Source organism: Cyrtonyx montezumae, unplaced genomic scaffold (genome assembly GCF_038088225.1).
Source record: "Cyrtonyx montezumae isolate F1298 unplaced genomic scaffold, pur_monq_1.0 scaffold_3, whole genome shotgun sequence".
Taxonomy (NCBI): Eukaryota; Metazoa; Chordata; class Aves; order Galliformes; family Odontophoridae; genus Cyrtonyx; species Cyrtonyx montezumae.
Genome location: NW_027072034.1, coordinates 75,535,693 through 75,561,674, shown reverse-complemented (window position 1 = coordinate 75,561,674; position 25,982 = coordinate 75,535,693). Strand labels below are relative to the sequence as shown.

The window sequence follows — 25,982 nt, the reverse complement described above, 5'->3', positions numbered from 1 at the left end:
TCTGTGATTTTTACAAGTTTTCTCTCTGATTTGCTGTTTTTTACATGATTTTAGGAATATCTGAACATCTTAAGGGTGTGTTCAAGTATCTGAATGTGCTCTATCTCATGGCAAATATGTTATCCATTAAGACTGTTTGCTGACACAGTCAGCTTGTTTCTGATTTCTTGATTTTACAGAACTTGATATCACCATTCAGTCATTTTTACAAACTAAACTTGGTCTGTTAACGCAGTGGGTTGGAAATGCAGGGAATTTGTCCTTAAATAGAATGTTGTCTCTTTTTCATTTGTTTATTTATGCATTGGGCTACCTTTTTTAAAGTCATATGATAACATAGAAAATCTTTAGTTTCCCTGTTTTTTGCATGTTATGAAAATCTTACAGAAGTTGGAACTTGTTTGTGTTCTTGATAGAAGACACTCCATGACACCAACTACAGTTCCAGGCAGATCCACAGTTCAGTTGTATTGTGGCAATATTACCTGATGGAAATGATAGGAACAAGTCAAAAGCTCTCCACTGACAGCAGCAATGCAACCTTGGTTTTGTCCCTCCCCCTCCTCAGAAATATGTTCATGTGTAGGAGGTGCCATATTCCACACAGTTTCCCGATTTCATGCAGTTGAAGTTGTTAACGTATGCCTTGATCTCATGAGCTCTGTAGGACAAATGTGTCACGCTCCAGGTCAAGCTGCTGAGCGCACTGCATAGCTCTCCTCTCAACACAGTGCTACAACATCCTTGGATGGATAACATGATAATGGATAGAACATGGCTGTGTGCATGGTTGTGGAGCAAAATAATTGTCTGGGTGTGTCTGAAGGGAGATCTCAGCTTTCTTTTTCTGGTTGCTTTCTGCTGTGAGTGACTTTTTTTGGCAGACCTTTCTACATGATGAGATGCAGTGAATCTTTTACCAGCTTGTGCTGGTCTCTGAGCTGCAAGCACCAAGCTTTCAAAAGCATGTCCCCATTACATCTTTTGTTCTACATGTACCAGTTTATCCATGAGCTAAATCAAAGAGTAAACCTGTTTGCAATTCTGTCCATAAACGTGACCCTTTAAGGAGCAGTCTAGTAAGTTAACACCTTTATCACTTTTACTTGGCAGTTTTTTACACCGTGACCTCATCTATATCTCTGCACAATAGAATCTGGAAGACTTCTCATCTACCCAGCATGTTTGTTTTTCTTAAATGACAAAGCAACCATTACCATTCACACCATAAGCTAATCTATTATTAAGTCATTCACCTCTCGTTATCTTTCTTCAGGTGAAGCAGGTGGTCTCTTCAAAAATGACTTTCCAAGCCCTGTTTTTGAGTCTGTTTTGTGTTATGCTTGGAAAGGCAAAAGGTAAGTTAAACTTCCTGAAATCTGCCAAAAAAGGGTTGGAGAATTGGTTTCTGACTGCTAAGCTTTCACCGGTCAGAGTAAAGGGCAAAAATACATGAAATACAGATCACTGTTTCTGTTTGATGCACACTGGATAGCTGAGCCATAAGTTTGGAGCTAGAAAATGTGGCATAAGATCTTCTGAAACAGCAATTGGAGTTTGGGACATACAGCATCTCATATCTGGCACTGGATTCCTTTGTTCACTAGAGTTCAAAGCTTCCCATATGGGATCTTCTTCTCTAGAACAAATTACAAATTTCTTTCTTTTATTTTCTCTCAAATACACCACAAACTCCAGAGCTATGGAGTCCAGAAATGGTCTTCAGCTGGATTTACTCTTCTGTTCTCTGAGAACAGATTTGCAAGCACTTTGTGAATTCAATCTTCCCCTGGCTTTAAGGAAGTAAAAATTGTTCATGACTCCACTGAGGCTGGGAAGATGTGAGTTGGCATAATGAAACTGAGGTGGGAATGTACAGGGATGGATACAAAAATAGATACATCTCTTTATGTAGTTTGAAAGGAAACAGGCGGTGTAAATCAACATAATTTGATCTCTGGGATGTCGCAGGAGGAGGGCTTTTGGGCAGAGGAAGCCAACATAGAAATAATGCTTTAGCCAATGGCATTGTGAAGTCTGTGGTAATCCGAGGCTTAGAATTGTCAGATTTCTGCATGTTTTTAATATTTGCCCGTTTCACTATTTCACATTGTTGCAGTGGTTACGCAGACTGAGCAAAGAATGGTGAAGGTGGGTGACAGCGTGACTCTCAGTTGTGTGCTGACAGAGCTCAAGGATGTCGTGCAAGTGACGTGGCAGAAAGACTCTGTGAAATCACAGAGTAACATAGCTACATACAGTGAGTCAGCTGGAGTGAAGATTCAGAAGCCCTACCAAGACCGGATGAATTTCACCAGCCTAATGCTCAACTACACAAGCATCACTTTCTGGAGCACAAGAATAAGTGACACAGGGTGTTACTTGTGCTTGTTCAACACCTTCCCTTATGGCTCCTTTTCGGGACGTTCCTGTCTACAAGTCTATGGTGAGAGTCTCTGCAAGGATATGTGTCCAGTAGAAAGAGAGGGGTTTTCTCACCCGCAGCATTTCTTTAAGAGGTCTTAAAAACTGCAGTGGTGGGCGTATAACCTCTGTGGGGGATGGTTAAGAAGTAGGCTGTGAGCAAGACTTTTTGTTGTTGTATTCAAGCCTATTGTGGTGGCTTTGGCCTTATTTGCTATTCTGTGAGCAACAGCTAAAAAGTGAGGAGTGGAATCTTCGTAGGCCCTAAGCAGTCCCATCTGGAATGTGAGTAGGCTAATACTGCTGCAGGTTCCTTTTGATACTGGTTACACCCCCAGTGCTGTGAGCTGCCCTGCCCTGGGGGATTAGCTGTTAGGAGAAGAGAAAGGGCAAAAAAAAAGTCTTTTTTAAATCATTGCAAATTTCAGGTAAGATGAAACCTTGGGGTATATCATTTCAGTGTGAGAGGGGGAGTGTTGAGGCTTGGGGATGGTGGCCCAACAGTGTTACTGTGCTGTGGGGCAGTGTGAGAATCCAGCCAGCTCCCATTGATAATGGTTCATCTGCCATTACTGCTGCTGGCAGGTGCTCTTTGTGGTGATGGATAGTTTTGTTTGTGTCTCGGAAGGTCTCAACGCATCTATCCACTACAACATTTCAGAAGGTCACCTGATAGCCACGTGTAGCGCTGTTGGCCTCCCGGAGCCCACCATCAGCTGGAACAGTGTGTTCAATTATACTCCTACACAGGAGAAGTTCACGTATGAAAATGGGGTTGTGTCCATCACCAGTAAACTGAATGTCTCCAACTCTCAGAACATCAGCGAGGAGGACTTGACCTGCAGAGTAAGCAACGAGAATGAAGAAATGGAGTTGCCCATAAGTATGAAAAAAAGTAGGTGATTGAGATAAGGCCCTTGTTAGTGTTCCCTTGGCCTCTGTATATTGTGTGGTTGGATAGGAGTGTGCTGGGAAAGAGGGAGTGAAGTGACTGCATGCCAGAGGAGGAGGAAGGGAACCCTACTCTGCGCTGTGGGTGGCTTAATAAACAAAGTGGAAGTTTTGAAATTAATAACAAATTCTCTATTAGTGACAGTTAACCAGAGGTTAATTAAACATGAGGTATTGTTGTCATATGGGAAATAGTGAAGAATAACATAGCAGTTTTAAAATCTTCTCTCAGAAATTTCATAATGAAATTAGTCCTTAATTCCAAGTGGCACTAATTGCAGAATAATAATAATTTTTTTTGCCCTGTCTTGAATACAATTATTATTGTTTTGTCCTTTTAAAAATGTGTACCTTTGCAAGCAGAAAACAGGTATTGCTGTTATGCCCCGCTAGGAGAGTGAAAAGTCCAGCAATAGCTTGTTGATTTAGCAATCTTTCATAGTTTAGAGGAGAAAATCAAGTGAATAGCTCAACCTAGCTGTGTTAAAAGACTTGATACTTTTTGCTTGGTTTGAATAACTTTTAGTTCAGTAAGTTTTCTCACTGTTATCACTGAGCACTGAATTAGGGCTACATGTTGTTATTATGATTAATGATAGTCAGACCATGTGGCTGACATTTGACTTGGAGAGGGACATTTACACTAGAATGTTGTTTGGAACTTCTCCTGGGTATTAAAACACATCTGCCTTCTTTTCTGAAAGTTATTTTATCCTTTGTAGCAGCATTATATGTTTAACAACTAAAGCAATATCTTTTATTTTACAAAGAAAACCTCATTCTGGATATACAGAAGAAAATGTTAGGAGATTATATTCCTCTTGTGTATTTATTCCAACTGGTATTTTCTGGGAAGCAATGGGCAAGTATATTCATCATTTCTTGGATGAATTAGCTTTTATTTTTTTGTTTTTCTTCCCTTTTTTAAATTCTCATTCTTCACAAAAGAGGGATTCAGATTCTTGGGGCTGGCTATTGCTGTGACTATTTCACTTGTCATCTTGGTTCTGGTTCTGATTGTACTGCATTGGAGGAAGAAGATATGTAAGAAGAATTGAACTGGTGAGTCACTGTGGAAACCAGTGCTTTTTATAGAGGAATAATAAGGTATTGCTGTCAGCAGGGAAGACTGGAACTTTGCTGAGCTATTGTTAAGGAGAATGGGTGGTCATATTGCTAAATGTTACAACATGTTTATGGTTTAATCAAATTTGCCTGTAGTGCAAGTTGCATGTAATTTCAAGAGCTGTTTTGCACTTTTACCACTGAGGAACAATGCAGTCTTCAGAAGACCTCAAAAATTATATGAATTCAATGATCATTGCTAGTTCTGCTTTTGCATCATAAGATCAGAGTGCTGTGCTTGGTTTTAAATTCTATGAGTATATTTAAAGATGCTTATATTTAAAGATGCTTTCAGAAGCCAGCATTCATTAACTCAGTTCATTCCTGAATGTTTATACACTTGCTTCATAATGATAATGTGGTATAAGTTAAAGAGCTGTTTCCAGGAATATCATGTGCGTATGGTGGACCTGGACCTATGGTATTTACTGTGGGGAAGGGGGTAACCTAGTATATCTGCTACCATCACACACACAAAACTTCACTGAGGGGGAAAAAAGAGAAATGAGTGTTTGTTTTTTTTTTTACAACTAAGAAGTTGTACTAGGTGTGTGAGCTCTACATCATTCCTATGAACAATTCAGAAGAGGGAATGAAAGGACAATGAGTTGATTTTGTATTTTGGTTCTGTTTTTAAGGGATCAGAAAGAAAAGATGGGATGCTTGTAGGAGAGGTGTATCTCTGTTCTAAAACACCCCTTACAAGCACCAATGAGCTTGTATAAAGCAGACCTAGGAGGAGACACACTGAGGCAGGGTGACATGACAGAGGTCTGTGGTCACCCTCTGGAGTAGATTAGGGAGTGATGGGACAGAGACCTCTGCTGTGCGAGGCCACCTTGTTGCATGCACCGCATAGAGAACTGCACTCTTATAATGTGGCTGTAGCATGAGTACGTCAAAGATTTCTGAGCTGGACCAGGTCGTTTGTGTTTAGATGAAGCTAAAATTGTTAATTTACCTCCTGGTGTGTTTTTTGGCCCTTGGATATTAGCAGTTGCCTCCGTGGTTCCAGTGGTGACATGTAAGAGGACCACTGCAGCAGGCAGCATGACTAGCTTCAGCACAGGTTCCCCATGCCCTATACCCTCTGCTGCGTACCAGAGGGGACGTTTACTTCAGCAGCATTTAGCAGTGGATGCAATCTGGTTGTTCTAGCATTTATCATCTGAATCAAGATTTGGGATCTTCATTTATTAGTGTTCTTTCTCATTTATGATGGGTTTGGTTAACTATAGTGCTAGAACGCGACACAGTGGAGCTGGAATTCTCTAATCTTTTAATGTATGATTCTTAGTTTAGAGTGCTTTACCACTCACAACTACCATATTGCAATGAGGAAATCTAGTCCATATCCTTACCTCAAATCTCAAGAGCTCACTTCAGGCTTTAGTCTGTTTTTGCACTGGCTTGTTTTTTTAATTCTGGTAGATTGTGTTTATGTTCCTTAAAGCACAAAGATTCCAGTGAAAGACAGTAGCATCTTACAGAGAGCTTTTTCTACTTTTTGTCCTTTATTATCCTCTGATCCTTTTGGAATGAGGAATAGTACCTACACACATGCTTCTGAGAACACTTCTAACAGCCTAGCTGAGAGCTAAAGTAGCATGGTCTGGAGGATGCTGGTGTCTGTGGCCGTTCTCTGGGGCTTCAATGCTTCTTTTCATTTTGCACTGGATAAAAAGCAAAGCCTTTCTGATTTTATCAAGATGCCCTTTTTTTTTTTTTTTCACTGGAATGCTGACTTTTTAATCAGTGTGGCTGGGGACTCTGTAGAAGTTTCTCCTTTCTCTTTCTGCTGTTGAGAGTACAGCTGGTTTTTTTCTTTTTTTTTCTGCTTTGCTTTTGTTTTTGTTTTCTCCTTTCTCCCATGGCAGACGCTTGAGAATAGAGCAAAGAGCTGAAGCTCGAAGATGATGTCCCATCCCTCAGATACTTGCCTTAGGTACCAGTTACAGAGTACATGTGTGGTTTGGTTCTCTTTGAAAACATTCCAAGTGGAACCTCATACATATCTCAAACTATACGTTTTCTTCAACGTTTTTTTTCTAGACCTGCAAGATGCTCTTGGTTTAGCCCAGCCAGCTGAAGCTTTACAGTCAGTTCTCAGGAGCTGGCAGGCTCCTGGGGAATTAAATTCCATGCAAAGAGTTCTCTAGAGATTTGTGATTTTCTTGGGAAGATGTTTCACTTATGCATGTAGATACCAGCATTGTTGTTTTTTCTTTTAGCATTGCTACCCATGTAGGAAAAATTGAGTTCTGTTGGGTGATAAGTGTATGTTTTGCCATGTGCAGAAATGGTCAAATAGTATATTTGTATTTAAAAGGCTTATAATAACAGGTCAAAAATTCTTGGAATTCATTATTGAAAGGTATGATGTGACCTAAGAGGGTGAGCAGATTAGAGGGCCTGGAAGAAGAAAAAATGAAAGGTCATAGAGGAATAGACTAGATCTGATTTAAAAAACCCATTCTGTAGAAAACTTCAGCGTGGCAATGAGTTTCTCTGGTTGGAAATTGAAACACTGACGTTTCCCTTTGTATAGAAATGTTTTGGAATTTATTTTTTATACAGTTATCTACTTTAAGGGTTAAAATGATCATTTCAGAAGTAGTACTAGTCCCCTCACTACAAGGAAGACAAGGGCAGCGAAGCTGGTGAGGGGTTTGGAGCACAGGCCTTACAAGGAGCGGCTGAGGGAGCTGGGTTTGTTCAGCCTAGAGAAGAAGAGGCTCAGGGGAGACCTTATTGCCTGCTACAGCTGCCTGAAAGTAACAGTGACAGGACAAGAGGAAATGGCCTTAGTTTTGTGCCAGGTGGATATTAGGAATTTTTTTTTTTTCAGGAAGAGTAGTGAGGCATTGGCACAGGCTGTCCAGGGAGGTGGTGGAGTCACAGTGTCTGGACGTGTTCAGCAACTGTGGATGCAGAACGAAGGGACATGGTTAGGGGGGTGTGGTGATGGGTTGGTGGGTGGTACCAACCTTGGTCATTGATTCTACAATTCTGTGATAAATGTTTGTCAGAACACAGCTAACAGACTTTGAAGAGATGTTTTGCTTTGATATGCCTGGAATGCTATACAATATCTGTAGAGCACTGGGAAAATATATATAGAATACCAACAAGAACTTACTACCCTGAACAGGAGTTGCTGAAAATATACAAATTCAGCCCTGTTCAGCTGCAAATAACATCTTTGCTGGTCAGCTATAAATACATAACTAATAAAAATTCAAATTTGAGGGGAGTGAAGAAGGCTGTGAAATACTGAAGTTTTGTACAGTAGATTCCAGTTATTCAGGAAACTTTACAGGGGCAAGCACTTGTAATAACTTTCTATTTTTTTTCTGCCATGCTTCTGTTTACAATGAATAGAATTATTATTTTTGGAGTATTCTTGAGTACTTATTCATTTTTGGAAAGGCTATTTTGGCTTAAGGTTATGAAAGTTCTCATTTGTTTGGTATGACTTGTTTGTTCAGTGTACTTTGAATTGCAGCTCTGTTTTTTTGGTGTTTTTTTTTTATGAGTGGCAGACCTGATAGCTGTGAATAACGCAGTTAACAGGTCAGTCTTATGAGGCTTCTCTGAATTGTTTTTTTGAAGTGGTAGTTGAATATCAGCCTTTCAGAGGATGCATAGCCAGCTGTACCCAGGTGAATGGTCTCTGGCTGATGCGGTGTTCCATGGGGGAGGTTCCTCCAAGGTTGCCTTGGTTCCCTCTCTTGTGGCTTCACTGTGAGTGAGGAATTCTATTTGTCCTATTTTGAGCTTCTTAAAACAGGAAAAGCATGGAGTGGTATAATTGAAAGTTTTTTTATTTACAACAGCCTCATTCCTTTTCACTTCTTAATACTAAACACACACACACACACACACACACACACACACACACACAAAAAAAAGCATTAAAAAAACCCATAGTAATTAAGAAGGCTTAAATAGCTTTAAGGAAAAAAAAAAAAAGGGGCCCGTGCAAACGATCAAACACTTCAGCAGAAGGGTAATTTGTGGGCCATCCTGTGTGACTGCCCATAAGGTTTCACACACACACAAGTATTTTACAACAGAAATGAAGGATGCCTGCTGGGTTTCATGACATTGCTCTTGTTTTGTAGTCTTTTAAAAATTGCTCTGTTTACAAAAGCATGCCCAGCAGTACCTTCCAGCCTGCTTCATACAGAGAGCTTTCAGAGCATCCCATGTTTTAATGCTCCCTGCTTTTATAGTGATGGGCAGGAGAGCTCGTGTTCTCTGTTTCCCATCATGCTTTCCTGCAACATCCTCCTTTTGCTGGAGGAGCACACTTGTTGCTCTGCCTTGCAGAGATTCATGAGCAAGGAGACCTCTCAAAATGCCCAGCCACACTGGAGGAGAGGTGCTTAGGCACGTGCTACTGAAAACGGCCCTCCCTCTGCAGAGGCCTTTGTTAGGTGTCTAACAGTGTCTACTCCATGCACCATATCTGCTTTTATTTCCCCATAAAATAATTTCCCAGTCCTTCCTTCCTTCCTTCTTTTTTTTTTTTTTTCCCAAACAATAGTGCGTTGTGTATAACCAGAGAATGGCCAACATCTGAAAAGGCTGATAATAACATTCCTGTGCTCTACTTGAAGGGTCATCTGGCTGCTTCTGTCTTGTTCTTGGGGAATCAATTACAAATTCTGAAATGTTTTTCCTTTTGGAAAAAAGTGCTTCAATTGTAGACAGAGATATTGGACAAAGAGATGGAAACCTTTCTTAATCTGCTACACAAAAAGCCAGGTTGGCAGGGGTTTTATATTTCACATCTCCACTAAATTTGTTAGTTATCGTTTTTCAAAGTAGCTTGCTATGTTATCTGGTCTTGTTGTTACCTTTTGGAATGAATTACTTGTCAAGCAAATGGTAGGCCAGGCATAAAACCAGTGCATTAAAAACTAAGTAATTTGGTAGTCTTTTCCATTGTGTTTTTTTTCTTTCCAAGCATTGTTATATTGCATGTGTTTATTGTCTCCTTTAACAGTTGTCTCCGGAAACATTTTGCAAAATCTGAAATATGGTTTGAATGAGTGTTTATAGCCTTAGTTTAATTAAAAAAAAAAAAAAAAAAGTGTAATAACTTTTTAATAATTAACTTTTTTAATGACCTATTCTTTTGGAATTGTATACATAGGAAATAGGGAATGTTTTTTTTTTTTTATTCCAGTAATTTGTTCGTGTAATATGCAAATAGATTAGTATAAATCCTGGAAATTTTTCATGTTGTACTCCCTGTGTCTTGTTTGGAAATGCCTTCTTATCTTTCTCTTGTTTAGTCATGCAAAGACCTTGCACTTAGGTGTGAATGTAGTCCATCCATAAAAGGGTGTGGCAGTTCTCCACTTACTTTCAAGGTCCTATATTAAATTTCCAAGTGATGCAAGTAAAAAAATCTCAAGCCATACTTATTCTGAACCACTGTAGTTCATCCTTTTTCATCTTTTTCTTTGTTTTCTAGGATTGCAGAGGATTTCCATTCATCTTCTGGACCATTACAGCCTAGCATTCTGAAGTCAACACTAAAAGCAGAGACTTGCATGACTGGAAAGTAGCAGCAATAAGAGGGAAATGCATCGGAACTAAAGCGCTGAGCTCTCTAGACAGCATGTATGTTGCTGAAAGGCTAGTGTGATGCTTGATATCTGATCTAAACACTACATCACAAGGAAAAGGATCAGAGGGAATGCTCAGTTTGCTCTTCTGCTGCTGCCAGACAATATCTGCTCTGCTTGTGCCACTCCTGGTACTGCTAGTCTGCAAATGTATTTGCCTTCTTCCCATGGAAGCTGTGAGCAATTTGGGAATCCTCTTCCAGTGCATAACTGCTCTCAGTAAAGAGCTGGGGGGATTATTTTACTAATAGCTTTCTGCAGTTTCATGTTTTGCAACTCAGTATTGGTCACTTTCTTCCTGTCATCACCTTTTCTTCTTTCTTTTCTAGCTAATGAAACTCTTTTTCCTCACTGAATGTATCAACAGCTGTATTGCTGAGCTACCTCTAGAGAGATCTGCTGGAGGTCTCAAACCACACCAAATCTGCCAAAAATATTGGTATGAGATCAGTAGGATCCCAGGCAGGTGACAGATTAGAGGCAGTAGCAGCCATAGTTGAGAAAGAAGTGTTTTCAGTAATTTATTTTATACGGCTTTCTTTCAAATCCTGTTTTGGTTTGTTTGTTAGTTATTTTATTATTTAATATGTAAATGAGGAGAAGATTGAAACAAAGCCCAGTAGTGGAGTTCACGTCATACCCTCCTTTCCCTCTGCTTTCCTGTCATTCTCTCTTTGCCCTTCTGATACAGTGATGTTTATACCCCAGCCTGTTCCTTGCTTAGTTGTCAAAAAGCACAGACTAGCCTTCCTGATAGTCCTCGTGGTCATTGGATATACTGTTGCAACTCCAGTCTCCATTTATTTTTGTTGCTTGTGTTTAAGCAAGACAAATTGCTCTCTTGGCCAAAAACAATTATTCCGTACTTAGACTCTGTCTCGTGGCATGTTACACCCTGACCTAACCACCCTACATTACTACTGTGTAATTCATGGTATCAATGGAGAGTTTTACAGAAGATGAATTTGATGCTTCATCATGGTTTTGATGGCAGAGGAAAGTGTTGTGTTCCTCTTGCAAACTGAAGCCTGACTGCTTCTGCCATATGTTGGACTGGAACCCCTCTCTTCAGTTCTTTTTTTTCCTTTTTTCCCCTCTAATTGCCAACCTGTGCCTGATCATTTCCAGGCTTACTCCCATGTCTGCCTGTCCCACCTCCTCACTGCTGTAGTGCAGCCCTGGGAGCATTGAGCTCCCTGCACCCACCTTATTTGCAGGATGTCAGCATTTAGAAATGCCTCTGCCTCCTGGGCCCTGTGTTTATGATGTTTATGGTCATGCTCAATCTTTGTTCTGTCTTAATATTTGTCAGCTCCTCAGGATCACTACCAATCTTTTGCGTTTAAATAGCATTTGTCCATGCATCTGAACTACTCCATCTCATGATGCATGTGGCATTTAGGACTGTGCTTCCTTACAGGTGTGTGGAATGGTTGGATCTGGATGGTTCTGGAGGTGCCTGGCAGAAGTCTTACCCAAGTGCACAAACCAGATAAAAATTCAATAGAGAAGTTTAGCAGGAGCTAAACTGTCTGTTTCAGAACAGTTATTTGTTCTATAGGAGTTCTGCCAGTGTAATGAGTTATAGTGTGGCTGCCTCTCTAGGGCCAAAAACTGTGTGTGTTGATGTCTGTGTGCATCACTGACAAGATGAGGGTTGATCTTTGCTGTGCATGTGCGTATGAGTTATTTATCTGTATAAATAACTCCAATAAACGAGTTTACTTTTTGTGGTAAAAATATTTGATCTGGTTCAAATGCTAACTGGTCCATGATTTTCTGGTTATGGATTTGCAATGCCAGAAATGCTTCGTTCTATATCAGGATGTTTTTTTATAGTCTCAATTTGTACTTTCCTTATTGTCTATACAGAGAGCAGGATTTCAAAGGTTGTTTTTTCAATTTTTTTTTCCAAGTAAAGTAAGTTTTGAGATGGATTTACAGAATTATTTTTGATCACAGCACCTGCAATTTACTTCAGGTTTGAAAGTAGCTTTGGACTTTCAACTAATTATTTTAATACACAAGAATTAAAAAGTTTCAATACATATTTTTAGTGGTGTTATGTGTCCATTTACTGCTATTTATGTGCAAGCTGCTTTCCTTACTGATGTACTGACTGTCCTGTTTTGTGTATTTGCCTTTGCCAAAGAGGCAAAATAAACTTTGGAAGTAAGGCTACGTGATTCTTGTTATTTGTAAGTAGTACCCATGATGTGTGTGGGCCTTTGTAAATGAAGCGATAGTGCTCAGTGTGAGAGAAGCACCATGTATTAACTTTAACTATGTGAATAATGCCTTTGGAAAAGGCAGTGGTGGCCTATTGTGTTCTGGAAGACCTATGACTTTTGGAGTGAATTGTGGAGCCACATACTTTGTTGTCATGACCTCAGATTATATTTTTCTTTTCTCGAATAAATGGTAGTAAGAAATTTTGTTCACATCTCCCTAAAGGAACTCGAGTTGTGATGCTAATCCTAGGTCTTGCCATATCATTGAGGGCAGCAACTTATTGCCTGCCTGAGCTCCACCAGTTGGTGGAATGGAAGTGGAACTGACCTGTAGAGACTTGGGAGTGCAACATAAGCTCATACTTCTATTGCTTGTTTGCACCTGGTGGCTTCAGAATAGCTTCCTACCAGATGTTGTCCAGAACTCCCAGTCTCACTGCTGACATACCTCAGGCATAGCAGTGAGAACTGGTAGTTTCTCTTCCTGTGAATCTGCCCCTGAGTCCAGACAGGTCATGGTCTTTTTCCCAAAAGGAATAGAGTTTCCCATGTGGAACTGCAGAAGGGCTGCACGCTACAGCCTGGGAGCTGCTGGTAGATCTGCTCAGGTGTTGCTTGACCTGTAAGCTGGGCTGAGCTGTGCTCATGGTGTGTGATATAGGAACTAAGCAACTGGGGGTGCAGGGTTAAATGACTTTAGGGAAACTAGACTGGCCATCCTTCACTTAAGAAAAGTTAAATACATAACAGCAGCCTTCCCCAGGGAAAACCCAAAGTTGTGTGTAAAGTTGCTTTTTATGGCTGACAGCCCATTTCTCAGAACATGTGAAGTTATTTGCTTTTATCTGAAGCCACAATAAATTTTGTTCCTACAGCTGTGTCTTCTCTGTGTGCTTTTGTCCCTAGCATGCTTGATGATACTACTGTTCTAAGTCTTTAATTGCACTAACAGAAGGGACAGGAGGGTGCGGGCTGTGCTAGAGATAACAATGTCCACGTATGACTGTGATGATGGAAAGAGTAAAACCTTAGCAGGCAGAGCTTGACTTCTAGGATAGAGAGTTTGTGAAAAGAAAGTACCATTTCTGTTGATAACACTGAGCTTTTATTCTTCTTGTTTTCTTGAAATACATCTGGATTGTTCTGTAGACTCTTGTGAGGACTCCTCAGAGGAGTTACCATCACAGATTCCCTGCCTGAAATCTTCTTGAGTCTTTAGGGATACCTGCACCTGTTGCTTCCCTAAAGTATCGGTATACTAATGCATGCAGTATGGGAAATAAACAGAAAGAGTTAGAGGTCTCTGTGTAGTCACAAGGCCACAATCTCATAGCAGTCACAGAGATGTGGTGGGGACGGCTTGCATGACTGGAATGCTGCCATGGATGGCTACGTGCTTTTTAGGAAAGACAGGATGGCGAGATGGAATGGTGGAGTTGCTCTTTGTGTGGGAGAGCAGCTAGAATGTATTGGACTTTGCCTGGGGGAGGATGATGTACCAATGGAGAGTTTGAGTGAGAATTAAGGGGCAGGCTAGTGTGGGGGACACGGTTGTGGGGGTGTATTATAGGCCCCCTGATCAGGAAGAGGAAGTTGAGGCCTTCTACAAACAGCTGGAAACAGCCTCATGATCTCAGGTGCTGGTTCTTATGGGGGACTTCAATTATCCAGGTATTTGTTGGGAAAGCAACGTGGCCAGGTTCATGTTCTCCAGACGGTTCGTGCAGTGTGTTGATGATAACTTTCTGATTGCAGGTGGTGGAGGAGCTGACGAGGAGTGGGGAGTTACTGGACCTTGTTCTTACTAATCAGGATGGGCTTGTTACGGAGGTTGGGGAAGATTGTGATGTAGTGATCACAAGACGGTGGAGTTCAAGGTCTTGAGTGGAAAAAGCAAACCAGAAAGTAGGATTGCTACCCTGGACTTCAGGAGAGCTGACATTGTTCTCTTCCAGGACCTTCTTGGAGCTATCCAGTGGGCAAGGGTGTTATAAGGCAAGGGGGCCTGTGAGTCAACAATAAAAGGAAGACTAGGGAAAATGTGGGTCCCCTACTAAATGAGGGGGGTGTTCTAGTAATGGAGGATGCAGAGAAGATGGAGATACTGAACACTTCGTTGCTTCTGTCTTCACTGTGGGAACTCCCCCTTGGGACTCTTGAACTGTGGAGGTAAGTGAGAGGGTCTGGAGAATGGAAGGTTCCCCTTTGGTGAGGAATGAATTGGTCTGAGGGTGTCTAGGCAACATCAGTGTATGTAAATTCAGGGGCCCCAGTGGCATGCATCCACGTGTATTGAGGGAGTTGGCAGAGGTGATTGCTGAACTGCTTTCTATCATCTTTGAGAGGTCTTGGAGAATGGATGAGGTGCCTGAAGACTGGAGGATAGCCAATATCACTCTTCAAAAAAAACCCAATATCACTGTTCAAAAAGGGCAAAGAGGAGGATCCGGGTAACTACAGGCCAGTCAGCTTCACCTCTGTCCCTAGAAAGGTGTTGTAATGGTTTGTTCTGGATGCCATCTCCAGGCAGTTGTGATTGTTGTACTGCACTGACCACCAGCTCAACATCAGACTGGCTGTCTCCAAAGAGGTGACTGTATGCCTAGATTTTGCCTGTACCTTAATGTCATCTTTCACTGATCCATGAATTTTACTTCTGCCTAATGTAGTTCCACTTCACAAGTCTGAAAAATACACATTCTGAATGCTTCTGTTTTCTTTCCTGTACTGTCATCCTGGGTGCTAATTAACTGAAATGCCATTTGCTTTGCAAATGTACTATCAGCTGTCCTTCTCAGTCTTCAGCATAACAAGAGGAAATACAGGATAATTTTAGAAGCTAAGAGGATGTGTTTTTTGTGTGTGTGTGCGTTTTTGTGGGGTTTTTTTTCTTTTGATTTCTTTTTTCTTAAGATAGGCTGGATTTAGCAGGAGAATCAACACTGGACATGAGTGTGCATGTTGATGAGCAGTGTTTAATGCTAAAAAGGGCTTTTGAGCTGAAAGAACTTGAATGTTTATTTCTTGCATTGTGTATAGAGAGCAGTCCGCTTTTTGCATGTGGACAGACAATCCATGGCTATTCCCTCTCAGGGGCCTTGTGGCTTTTTTCATTCTGAATAGGATGTTAGTATTTCCAAGGCTCCAATCTCATGCATTTCAGCTGAAAAACATCCATATTCTACAGATCTTTCTGCACAGGCAACCACCTAATGGCTCATTGATGTTGAAAGAAACTCACTTTTCTGGTTTTCCAGCATGTTTGGAAGCTCTCTAGCTGGGTGTCAGGAGGCACCGGCACAACTTTGCCTGCAAGAAGGAATCTTGACCCCCTAAATGCGCAGAACTGAGGAGTAAAGAGAAGGGCGGCAGCCTGAACTGCTAATCAGGATTTCCTTAAGGAAATGGAAGAGCTGGATTTCCTTGGTAACTGCAGTTTAATAAATCATTTCTAGAAAACAATGTATTTCAGTGTCATAGTCTGATAAAAGAAGGAAGTGGGGGTTTCCCATTGGTGATTTACAAGGAGAGTTAAGCAGCGCAAGTTGCTTCTTGCTATGTGAAGTATCTGCCAGGCAGGTTGCAGCCAGCCTAGGAGGAAGTAGAGTTGACTGTCTTCCCCCTGGGCTGCCTGAGCATCCTGTCAGGACTCACAGAAAGGATGTGTAACTGTGGAGCTGATGGAGCACTATGAACTGTGCTCCACTGGGGAGGAAAAGGGAAGCATGTACTTTCAGTTACTGCACAGTCGTTAAGTTTGATTTATGTCAAATAGCTGGGGATTTCTGGTAACTGATTTTTACTTAGGGTGACACATACTGGCACAGTTTTGCCTTTCTTACTGGCAGCATAGAAGAAGATTAAAAAGTAAGTACAAAATCCTCTTTGTGTAGTTTGTTTCCTTATTGCGCTCACCAACAGGGAGCCAGTGCTCTTTGTGCCTTGCAGGCAATGCCAAGAAAATGCTCCAAGCTTTGATGGACGCATTGCAGAATGTTTTCTCAGACATCTCAAAAAATATAGCAATGGGAAATGCCTGGATATGAGAGAAACTTGGCATATTTTCATGGCAGCCCTGAGCATCCAGTAGGATGGATTACTTGCATTTTGCCTATGGTTGTAGCTCACTGTGATTTTGCAGGATGTGAGGTGATTCCTGTGTGTTCCCACCCAAATATTCAGTTTAGCACAGAGATAAGGTAGCAAAACCTAACCCCTCCCACATCAAGTGTTGGAAGGAAGGAAGGGAGTGTAAAGTGAGGAGAACCACTGGTCTTAGTTGCTCTCTTCTATGTGAAGTTTGAGCTGTCAGAGTCTTTGGACCATACTGCTCAGGACTAATATGTTTAATAAACTTCAAGCTAATGATGAATTTGGGCAGGATAAAACTCCTCGCTAAGCTTGGTGGTTAAAAGTCAATGTGGATACATTGTTAAGCATTTATTTTTGTCATGTAAGCAACAGTGTGCAGAAAGTCCTTCCATAGATGGAAAAATCCCTCTGTTTGCATAGGAATGTGAGCTATGCCTCTGCTAGACAAAAAATGTATTTTTTTCTCTGTCCTTTCCGACACAGTGGTACCAGTCAATCTATTCAATGTGAAGAGTGGAGGGGCACAACTAGCCATAGAAAACAGCATGTACACTGCAGTATCTAAAAGATTGTTATGCTGTATGCAGGGGGAAGACAGTCATTTGAGAAGACTAGGCATGGAAATCTCAAATGGTTTGAGCAGCTGACTTCAGTGATTAGGGCAGGCTTCTGGCCTGGGAACACTCCTCAGGATATTTCCCTTTGTCTTTAAAATGAACTGTGAGGTCTCTCTTCCTCAATCTTTCTTACAGTAGCTGAAATATCAGTATTTTAATAAAAGAAAGGAGATATTCCTAGAAACTGCACAATTGCCCCTGACCTTCTTTTATGGGCATGAGTGGTAAATGACAGGCATTAAATTTCCTATTGTCCTATTTTGTTTCATGGGGATGTTGCAACAATTTCTTCAGCAGCAACTGCAAATCCTCTGCGGAGTGGATTTACACCACTCCTGGGATAGTGCAAGTAGGCTTAACTTCATGCCCTTGTTTAATTTGCATCCCTTATGCATAGGAAGGCTGTCTTAATGATGAATGTGTAATCCAGTCCGTTACAGAATGAATTGGGCCAGGTACGGCTTTCATATGTGGTGCTGATATGCATTTGTTAATCATTCCCGCCGAAACCTCTGGGAGGTAGTTTTCAGCTATGTTTGTTTTTTACAAATGTTTCTGCTATTTTGAGAAAACATTTAGCTTGGAGTTTTTTCTCACAGAGAAAATGCCCCAGACCCGGCATTCATGAGAAGCAGGGTTGCTAACGCAGCCATTGTCCCAAAACACTGCCTGTCTTCATTGAGATGTTGTATGATTTAGATGTTTAGAAGTCATTCTTCTATTCTAGCATGCACATATATGGTATGTATCAATGTATTTATTTTCCAAACAAAGCATTTATAGTCATCATCTTACAGTACAAATAACAAGTCAAAAAAGAAATGCTAATTCATCATCTTTGCTGATGAAATTTTTGCTTCCAAAAACAGAGTAAAAGCAAAAAGTTGCATTTTTTGTCCTTTCTACTGAGACAGTGGAGGGAACCTTTAGAGCTATTAGTGAATATTTCACGGGCAGTATTTCAAGGTTAGATAGGTCTTTACAAAGCTAAAATGAAACATTACAGATCACCTCAAGATAAACTGCTATGAAAATGCTTTGTGTTAAATAGACAGTTGGCAAGCAACACTAAGAGTCGGAATTTTACATTACTACTTTGCTGCCTTGATTTGAAGGAAGTATATTACAGTGATTAAGATGTTGAACAAACCAAATGAGCTGTGCTGAGACTTCAGGTAGGGGTTGGATTTTTTTTATGAATTTCTTTTTCCTTTGGTATTTCTAAATCAGCAACTATTTAGAAATGGAGTTGCTTCAGTTTCTCTTCATTGTTAGGAAAAATGGTCTCAAAGAACAAGCAGAGCAGAAAACATCATCTACTTTGCATCCTTAACTTCAGAGCACTGGGCAATGGGTGGTAGTTCTTTCAGGCTTAATGGAGGTATTGAGCCTGTCCAGCGTGGCTGGGGTGCCAAGAAACACTGGGCTATTGCCAGGGATTATAGAGAGTAGCAAGCATGATTACAGGATTTATGAAAGATTATAGGATTACAGGGAAGTGTTTAACTTTGTCAAGAGAAGCTTAAGGGGCTGATTCTTTGTGTGATTTGACAGGAGTGAAGGTCAGAGGCCAGCTGCAATTCAAGGCACTGCAGGAGAGCCTCTGCCCGTGGAGAGCCCACACTTGCACAGATTTGGCCTGGAGCCTGGTTGAGTTTTGTTGCATGTGTGGATTTACTATTTCAGGAGAGTTAAAATTGAGCATTAGCAGAGAAGGGCGGTCTAGCATTGTGACAGGCTGCCCAGAGCAGTAGTGGTCTCCCCTTCCTTGAAGGCATTTGAGAGATGTGCTGATGTGGTACTGAGAGGCATGGTTTAGCAATGGGGCTCAGGCTCTGGAATACATCCAGAGAAGGGTCCAGCTGGTGGAGGGTCTGGAGCACAGGTCTTATGGGGAGTGACAGAGAGAACTGTAATTTTTCAGTCCGGAGGAGACTCGGGAGACCTTGTGGCTCTCTACAGTTAAACTGAAAGGGGGTAACGGCAAGGTAGGGGTCACCCTCTTCTCTCAGGTAACAATGACAGAACAAGAGGTGATGCCTTAAGTTGCCCCAGGAGAAGTTCAGGTTGGATATTATGAAAAACTTCTCTGGAGGAGTGGTGAGGTACTGGAACAGGCTGATGGAGTTGCTGTTCCTGGAAGTGTTCAATAACCATGTAGATGTGACATCGAGGGACATAGTGGGCATTGTGGGGATGGTTTGATTGTAGGAATTCTTGATGTAAGCGGTCTTTTCCAACCTTGATAATTCTATGGTTCTATCTAATGCTGATGTTTTTGCTGACAGACTTTCAAAGATCTCTGACATAATGGAACTGTTAACTGGTACTGCCTCTCAGTGTCCCTGTATGCTGGCCCTTTTATCTTTAGAACAGATCTAGTTACTTAAAAGAAGTAGATTTCTCTCCTCCCCAAGTGTTTACTAATCGCTCCCCTTCTAAAGAGACATGCTACCAAAGTAAAAACAGAAAACCCAACCAGGAGAAATTTTGCTCCCATTGCACCATGACATTCATTGATGCTAGCTGAACTTTTCTGGAGACCAAGCAGTGGAAATGAGCACTGTGAGGCAGCAGGTGGTGCATTTCAGCAGTGGTGACAGCAGCAGTGGTCACCTGTGCTGGTGCAGGTGACCACTGCTTATGTAAGTATTATGTATTATTACCACAACATACATACTTTTTGTTTATGGCTGGTGAAAACGCACAGCTAATCATGGTGACTGTATTGAAAAATAGTGTTCTGTAGCTGAGAATTTGCTCAGTCAAACTGTGTTTTCCTCTTTTGTATCTGTTTTAATTTCCATGGAAACAAATAAGCGATTCTCTCAGAGCACCCTATATATGACTAAAATAGTACAGAGCAGGAAAAAACCCACGAACCCTAAGAATCATATCGGTCTGCTTTAACTCCAAAAATACCCAAACAACTCATTTTTCCCACGTGAATAAGAAATAAAACTTCCCACTTGATTTTGAGCCTATATTTTCTTTCTGCTTCATAATCTCCATAGAACAATCTGGCAGCAATCCTTGAGCTTTTAGCTCCACATCCTGAGAAAGTTCAAATTGTTTTCTTCACACCATGCCTTTGTCCCTTCCCAAGCAGTTGTGCAGGAAGAGGTGAGACCCACCAAACCACAGTTTGCCTTGCTCCCTGTGAGCAACACTGTTGATGCAATGACCCAGCTCAGTCAGGGAAGGGAAAGGCTGAAGTGTTGTTTTATTTTTGTAGCAAAACTGACTCCAAATGATTGACTCCCATCCTTTGTTTCTTTTAAGGATTTCTGGTCACTGCAGCCGATTTCCTACAGGAGGGCTCTGTGGAAGGGAGGATGAGAGGTGATATACATGGGGGTGAGTTGGTCACTGAGTTATTTCTCTTAATTTGTAACCTTCACTGCTTGAGTGTCTGAAGATCTCCAGGGAAGAGCAAAATGTACAGCTCACAAGAAACAACTAGGAGAGAAGGGGAAAGAGCTGTAGCGTGCTGTTGGTGTAGGTGGTTTGAGAACACATAACAACATTAACAGGGCAGGTTTGCAGACACACTCATTGGTTTTCTCCATCTTCTGTGTCTATCTTGGATCTCCTCTCTTCTTGTGTCTTAACTTTTCTCACTACCCAAGTAGTTTTGTTTTTTTTTTCCCCCATCTCTTTTTTTCTCTTTTGCCCTTTCAGCTGTTCACTTTCCATTGCTTTTGTACCCTGTCATGCTCAAAGGTTAGACACAATGCAATGGAAAGAGCAGCACGTTCTGGCTCCAAATTAAATGCATTTTGGCAGTACAGCTGGGATGTCTATGGAACTTTACGGGCAGATTTCATACAGCTGATAGTGCGTGGAAAGGAGTGCTTTGAACTGAAGAAGGGTATAGAGGGTCAAAGGAAGGCCTCATGCTGTGTTTTGACCAATGGACAAACAGGCTGTGAAGGTGCGCCCTGTAAATGTCATTGCTTTTGTTAACTTACTGGCTCACCCTTTGAATGAGGTCTTAAGGGGAAAAAAAAAGTGGGTCAGAAAACATTTTTACAATTAAAAACCCAAAAAGTCCAAGGGAATCCCATTTTTTTTTCCAATGCCTATTACTGTAATAGTGACATTCATAGAATCATAGAATCACTCAGGTTGGAAAAGATTTTCAAGATCATCAAGTTCAACCACAACCTAACCATACTACCCAGACTCTAACAACCCATTGCTAAATCATGTCCCTGAGCACCACATCCAAACAGATTTTAAACACATTCAGGGATGGTGACTCAACCACCTCCATGGGGTGCTTATTCCAGTGCTTAACAATCCTTTCTGTAGAGAAGTTTTTCTGGATATCCATCCTAAACCTCCCCTGATGCAACTTGAGGCCATTTTCCCCTTGTCTTGTCACCTGTCACCAATGAGAAGAGACCAACCCTGTTCTCACTACAATCACCTTTCAGGTATTCAAGAAGGGCAATAAGGTCTCCCCTCAGCCTCTTCTTTCCCAGACTAAACAGCCCCAGTTTCTTCAGTTGCTCCTTTTGTAGCATATTCTCCAAGCCCTTCACAAGCGTTGTACTTTTTTGGACCTGCTTCAGCACCTCAAAGTCCTTTCTGTACTGAGGTGCCCAAAACTGAACACAGTACTTGAGGTGGGGCCTCACCAGCAAAAGGAAACAACTGCTGTCTGCACATCCTGATAGTTCACAGGCAGTTTTATCTGAGTGACTCAAATAAAAAAAATATGGCATTGCCTATTCATCCCACTGTCAGTATCTTAATGTAGTCTAGATTCGGTTCTGAGATTAATATGATAAACTGTGACTCTCCCTGTTATTTTTTCCAGTGCTCTTCCCTTCCCTTCTTTTTTTTTCATCTGAAATATGTGTTTTGTCAACGTCTTTTTTTACTGAGAGTTGTTCAAAGGCTTTGAAGATAAGAAGGGAATATTTTGCATCAGTACTCGCTGAGGTTCATTAATGGAAAATATTTAAATATAGAAAATAAATTGATTTTCAGAAAAATCAGAATGCAGTAGTATCGGATTCTTCTTATTACATGAGTGCAGCTATGCTGAAGATCTGCAGCACCGGTGATGCAATGCATGAGCTGCAGCTACTCCCTTCCCTGTTCTCATAAAAAGCTCCTGTGCTGAGGTATGTGGAGGTATTAAGTTTTCTAAAAGTTTATTGACTTCTGACATCATTATTGTCTATGAGGAGGGAGAGCTGCAAAATGATGTCTGTGTTGCAGCTGCCCTCAGCTGCCAGCCAATGCTGAGTGGTTGCTCACCTCAGTGATGCCATCTGTTCTGCATTACATGGGGTGTTCTGCCCTGGCACCCAGAAGGAAGTTCTTAGTTCATAGTAGTTGGTGATAACGCCAATCCTTAGGTTTTGTGATTCTGTGTACCAAACCACTTATTAAAGTTTTGTCTGGGAAGTTGTTCAACAACTTATTCTCAAAGGTGGTCAACATCTAATCTGGGATTGTACCTCCAGAAAGATCAGGCTGATATAATCAAAATGATATTTCAGGAAAGAATGTCAAACTGATGGATTACAGGTAACAGCAGTGAGCTAACATTTAACTGGATCTTAAGGAGATGACAGATCCATGAGTCCTCATGTTTTGCCAAAGTTAGAGCACGTACTGCTGTAGCTAGAAATGGTAGCTGTTTTACTGTTGACATCAGATAATGATTTAGATAAGATGTAAACTTACTTTATATTACTCAGCAACTCAGCAACCACCTTCTTCCAGGAGTGGTGACCTCAAGCAGTGGGAATGGCCCATGTTGGCAGTGCCTCATACCCTCCATAGAGTCGGTCTGACAGTGAGTAAAGAGGAACCTTGGTTGGAGGGAGATCTGCCAGCAGCAACATGATTGAACCAAATATTAAATGGCAAAAGAGTGACAGGATCCTCAAATTAGCACTGTATTAGCTACAATCCCTCTGTAATCTGTCACAATACAAAGAAAGCAGAGGGTGTTACTGCTCTTGCTGAAAGATTCTGTCTTATTCCATAAGTTGCAGAGACATCTGTAGATCCCATGGGAGTATGTAAATAACCCAATATATCATCAAGTAGTCTCTCAGCTCCAGGGATGAAGGCCTGTGGTGACAGTTCAAGCTTTAGCCTTTCTGATGTTTCATTTTGTGTAGAGCTTGTGGTTGCTGGGTTTTCAACTGACATTTTTAGTTCAAGGAGATTTCTATTTGTTTTCGTTTGTTTATTTTGCATTTTAATGTGGGGACAAAGCTAACTTTTTGTCTGTAAAGTGAATGTTAATTCCTGGCATAAAACAGTCACATTTTGTGGTGTTATGTTACCCAGATTTATTGTTCAGCTCATACAAAGATGAAGGACTATTCTGGTACTGCTGCATAGCTGAGTGGTATGGTTTAGACTGGACTTCAGAGGTACTGACCTGATCTTATGAGACTATACTCTTGAATTTGACTAAGATAAATGATTTTGGAAGATTTTCATTGCAGCTCCTTGCAGGAACATCTACTGGACATCTAGTTTCTCATAAGCAAATTGCTAACGTGGAACTGCTTGTAGCAACCACTGTAGTAGGTCTTCTGTTTAGAGGCTAAAGTTCAAAAATACGAAGCTCAGGCAGGTTGAGCATCAGTTCTTGATTATGTCTTCTGTCCATTTGTTACTTACATGAAAACACTTGCACAGAGTTTGAAAAGCTGTGAAAATTGATCTATTGCAGTGGACGTAAAAATTTAAATAAAAATAATTTACCTGGTGGCACCACAAAGTGTTCAGTGAGGCACAAAATGCAGTCTGGGGACCTGAAGGGAAGGCCCACTGCCTTGAGAGTGCTGTGGCAAAGCTTTTTGCAGCAGTCACCTTGAGAGAGGGTGTTTGTTCCCTTAAGATGATGCCTGTGCCGAATAGGTTAGCAGTGGTTTGGGTTCTCTTCTTGGAGAGATTAATATGAATGGGTAGCATGGAGTGCTCTGGTGGGCAGGAGGTCAGAGAGCAATGCACGGAAAAAGGGTGCGTGAAGTCCCCCTGCATGCGGCGGGTTTGAACTAATTGCACAGAGGAAGGAAAGGGCTGAGGCATCGCCAGTGGCATCTGCCCTTGGTATTAACAAGCGGAAAAAAGGTCCTAAGAGAAGGAGACTGCCCAGATAACAGGATGAATAATAGGAAAATCAGCTTCATGCCGTTATATAAATAGAGGGTAAGAAATAAACAATAGAGACTCAGTTACATACGTTATCTATCTCTGTCTTTTTTGGGTGTATGAATGAACAAAGTCTCAGTCTACTTTTTTCCCCATGGGACTCTTCCTCCTCCAGAGATGGAGATAGCTCTCCTACTTATGTTTTTTCGAGATGCAGTTTTCAGTGATTTCCACTGCTCCTAATGCTTTCAAAGCCTATGCCTTCTGGACTGCTATGCCTCCTTTCCTTCCACCTCCTCCTTCCCTTTCCTGTCAAGGCCAAATAGATATTTTCGCTGTGCTACTGTAAGGAGCCTGAGGAAGTGAGTAATATGAAAGTGCTTCCTACCTTTGTCTACCCTTTCTTAAAGGAATGTGAGCAGTCATGGAGCTAGTTTTCAGTTTTATTATGATGCAGAAATGATATTTCTTGCTCACCAAACACAGCCCAATGTGCTCTATCCTTTCCATCAAGTTCTTAACCAAGGTAACGACTCCCAAAATAACAACTAGCTGATTTCATGGGCTACCTGAGTTCTGATGGGCACAAGGAAAACCTATATGTGAGTTTAAAAAGTTATGTTTTCAAATGAATCAGTAAAGCATCTATTCATTGACAAAATTAATTCCTACAGTCTTTCAGAAACAGAAATAGAAAAAAAAAACCTTTTTCATCAGGAACCTTTTTTTTTTTCCTGATACTTTCTTTCAACTTTCTGGGAGAAATTTTAAGGTGTGTTCTGTGGAAAAAAGTCAAAGGATAATTTATGATGATAGCATTAAATGTTGTAGGTGGATGCCACTGACCTAAGCATCCCGTCTCCTCTGGACTACTCCAGAGCATGCAATTTTCAGGACAGGGCTATAATTATCTTCAGTGTTTGTTTAGTCAAAAATGCTATTTCTGTGCTGTTGGAGATTTTTCATGTTCCCCCCATGCTGACAAGCTGAGCACAGTTTAGCAGGCCAATTTCAGACTGAGGCACACTGTTCAATTCCAGGCCCAAGGTATGTGGTGCCACCTTGCTGTGCCCCAACTGTGCCATGGAAGTGACAGTGCCAGCTATCCTTTTGCATCTTCATTCTCTGCCTGTGCCTGTTGGCAGGGCCCAAGCCTGTGGTTTCAAAGAAGTGAAGCAATTACTGTGAGGTGACACACTGTCCCTGATGCTGTGATGATTACAGACAGCATTGCTCTGTGCACGTCATGCCTTGAATGCAGCCCTCTTATTGGCCACACACACACCTCTGGAAATAAATATGCATTTACAACAAATTCAGGGAAAATATAGATGAGATAGTAGAAGAAAAGTTTTGTTGTTGTTGTTTTTTTATGGAAGTTATCAATGTTACAACCTCTATTTGGCACTTTAAAAGCTGTGTTGTTCTTGCTTTCCTATCCCAAAGGCTTTTGCAAGTTCTGGACAGTCTCAGAAGACACTAATGATGTTTATTTCTCCTTATCCTATTTCCTTCTCTCTGGGGAAGTTCATGGGGCAGTAACCACTCCAAGGAGGATTTGTTTGTCTTTGAAGTCCAGACGAAGGGCCCAGTGATCCCATGACCCATTCCCTGCTCTGATATCCTTCCTGCTGTGCTCTAACAGCTCTGATTGTTGACCCTCTAGTAAAACTGAAGGAAGTCCAACGTTGCACAGAGGTATGGGCTGAGTTGGGTAGTCCTGTGAGAGTTATTGAATCTTCCAGTGAGCTCTGCCCACCATTTCTACAGAA

General features: G+C 41.3%; 1 protein-coding gene across 1 annotated transcript; it reads left to right on the top strand.

Moving 5' to 3' along the window:
* The first annotated feature begins 1,291 nt into the window (after positions 1-1,291).
* On the top strand, positions 1,292-10,034 carry LOC136052105 (OX-2 membrane glycoprotein-like). Its single transcript, XM_065741961.1, has 5 exons — positions 1,292-1,358; positions 2,120-2,446; positions 3,053-3,319; positions 4,324-4,437; positions 9,986-10,034. Exons 1-4 carry the CDS (start codon positions 1,301-1,303, stop codon positions 4,431-4,433), a joined length of 762 nt encoding a protein of 253 aa, XP_065598033.1. The 5' UTR covers positions 1,292-1,300; the 3' UTR covers positions 4,434-4,437; positions 9,986-10,034.
* The last annotated feature ends 15,948 nt before the right edge of the window (positions 10,035-25,982 follow it).

Excerpts from the sequence above, each read along its gene's own strand:
- LOC136052105 (XM_065741961.1), top strand. The coding sequence starts at position 1,301 with ATGACTTTCCAAGCCCTGTTTTTGAGTCTGTTTTGTGTTATGCTTGGA. Across the intron at positions 2,447-3,052 it reads TTCCTGTCTACAAGTCTATG|GTCTCAACGCATCTATCCAC; the intron begins GTGAGAGTCTCT and ends GTGTCTCGGAAG. Across the intron at positions 3,320-4,323 it reads GCCCATAAGTATGAAAAAAA|AGGGATTCAGATTCTTGGGG; the intron begins GTAGGTGATTGA and ends TCTTCACAAAAG.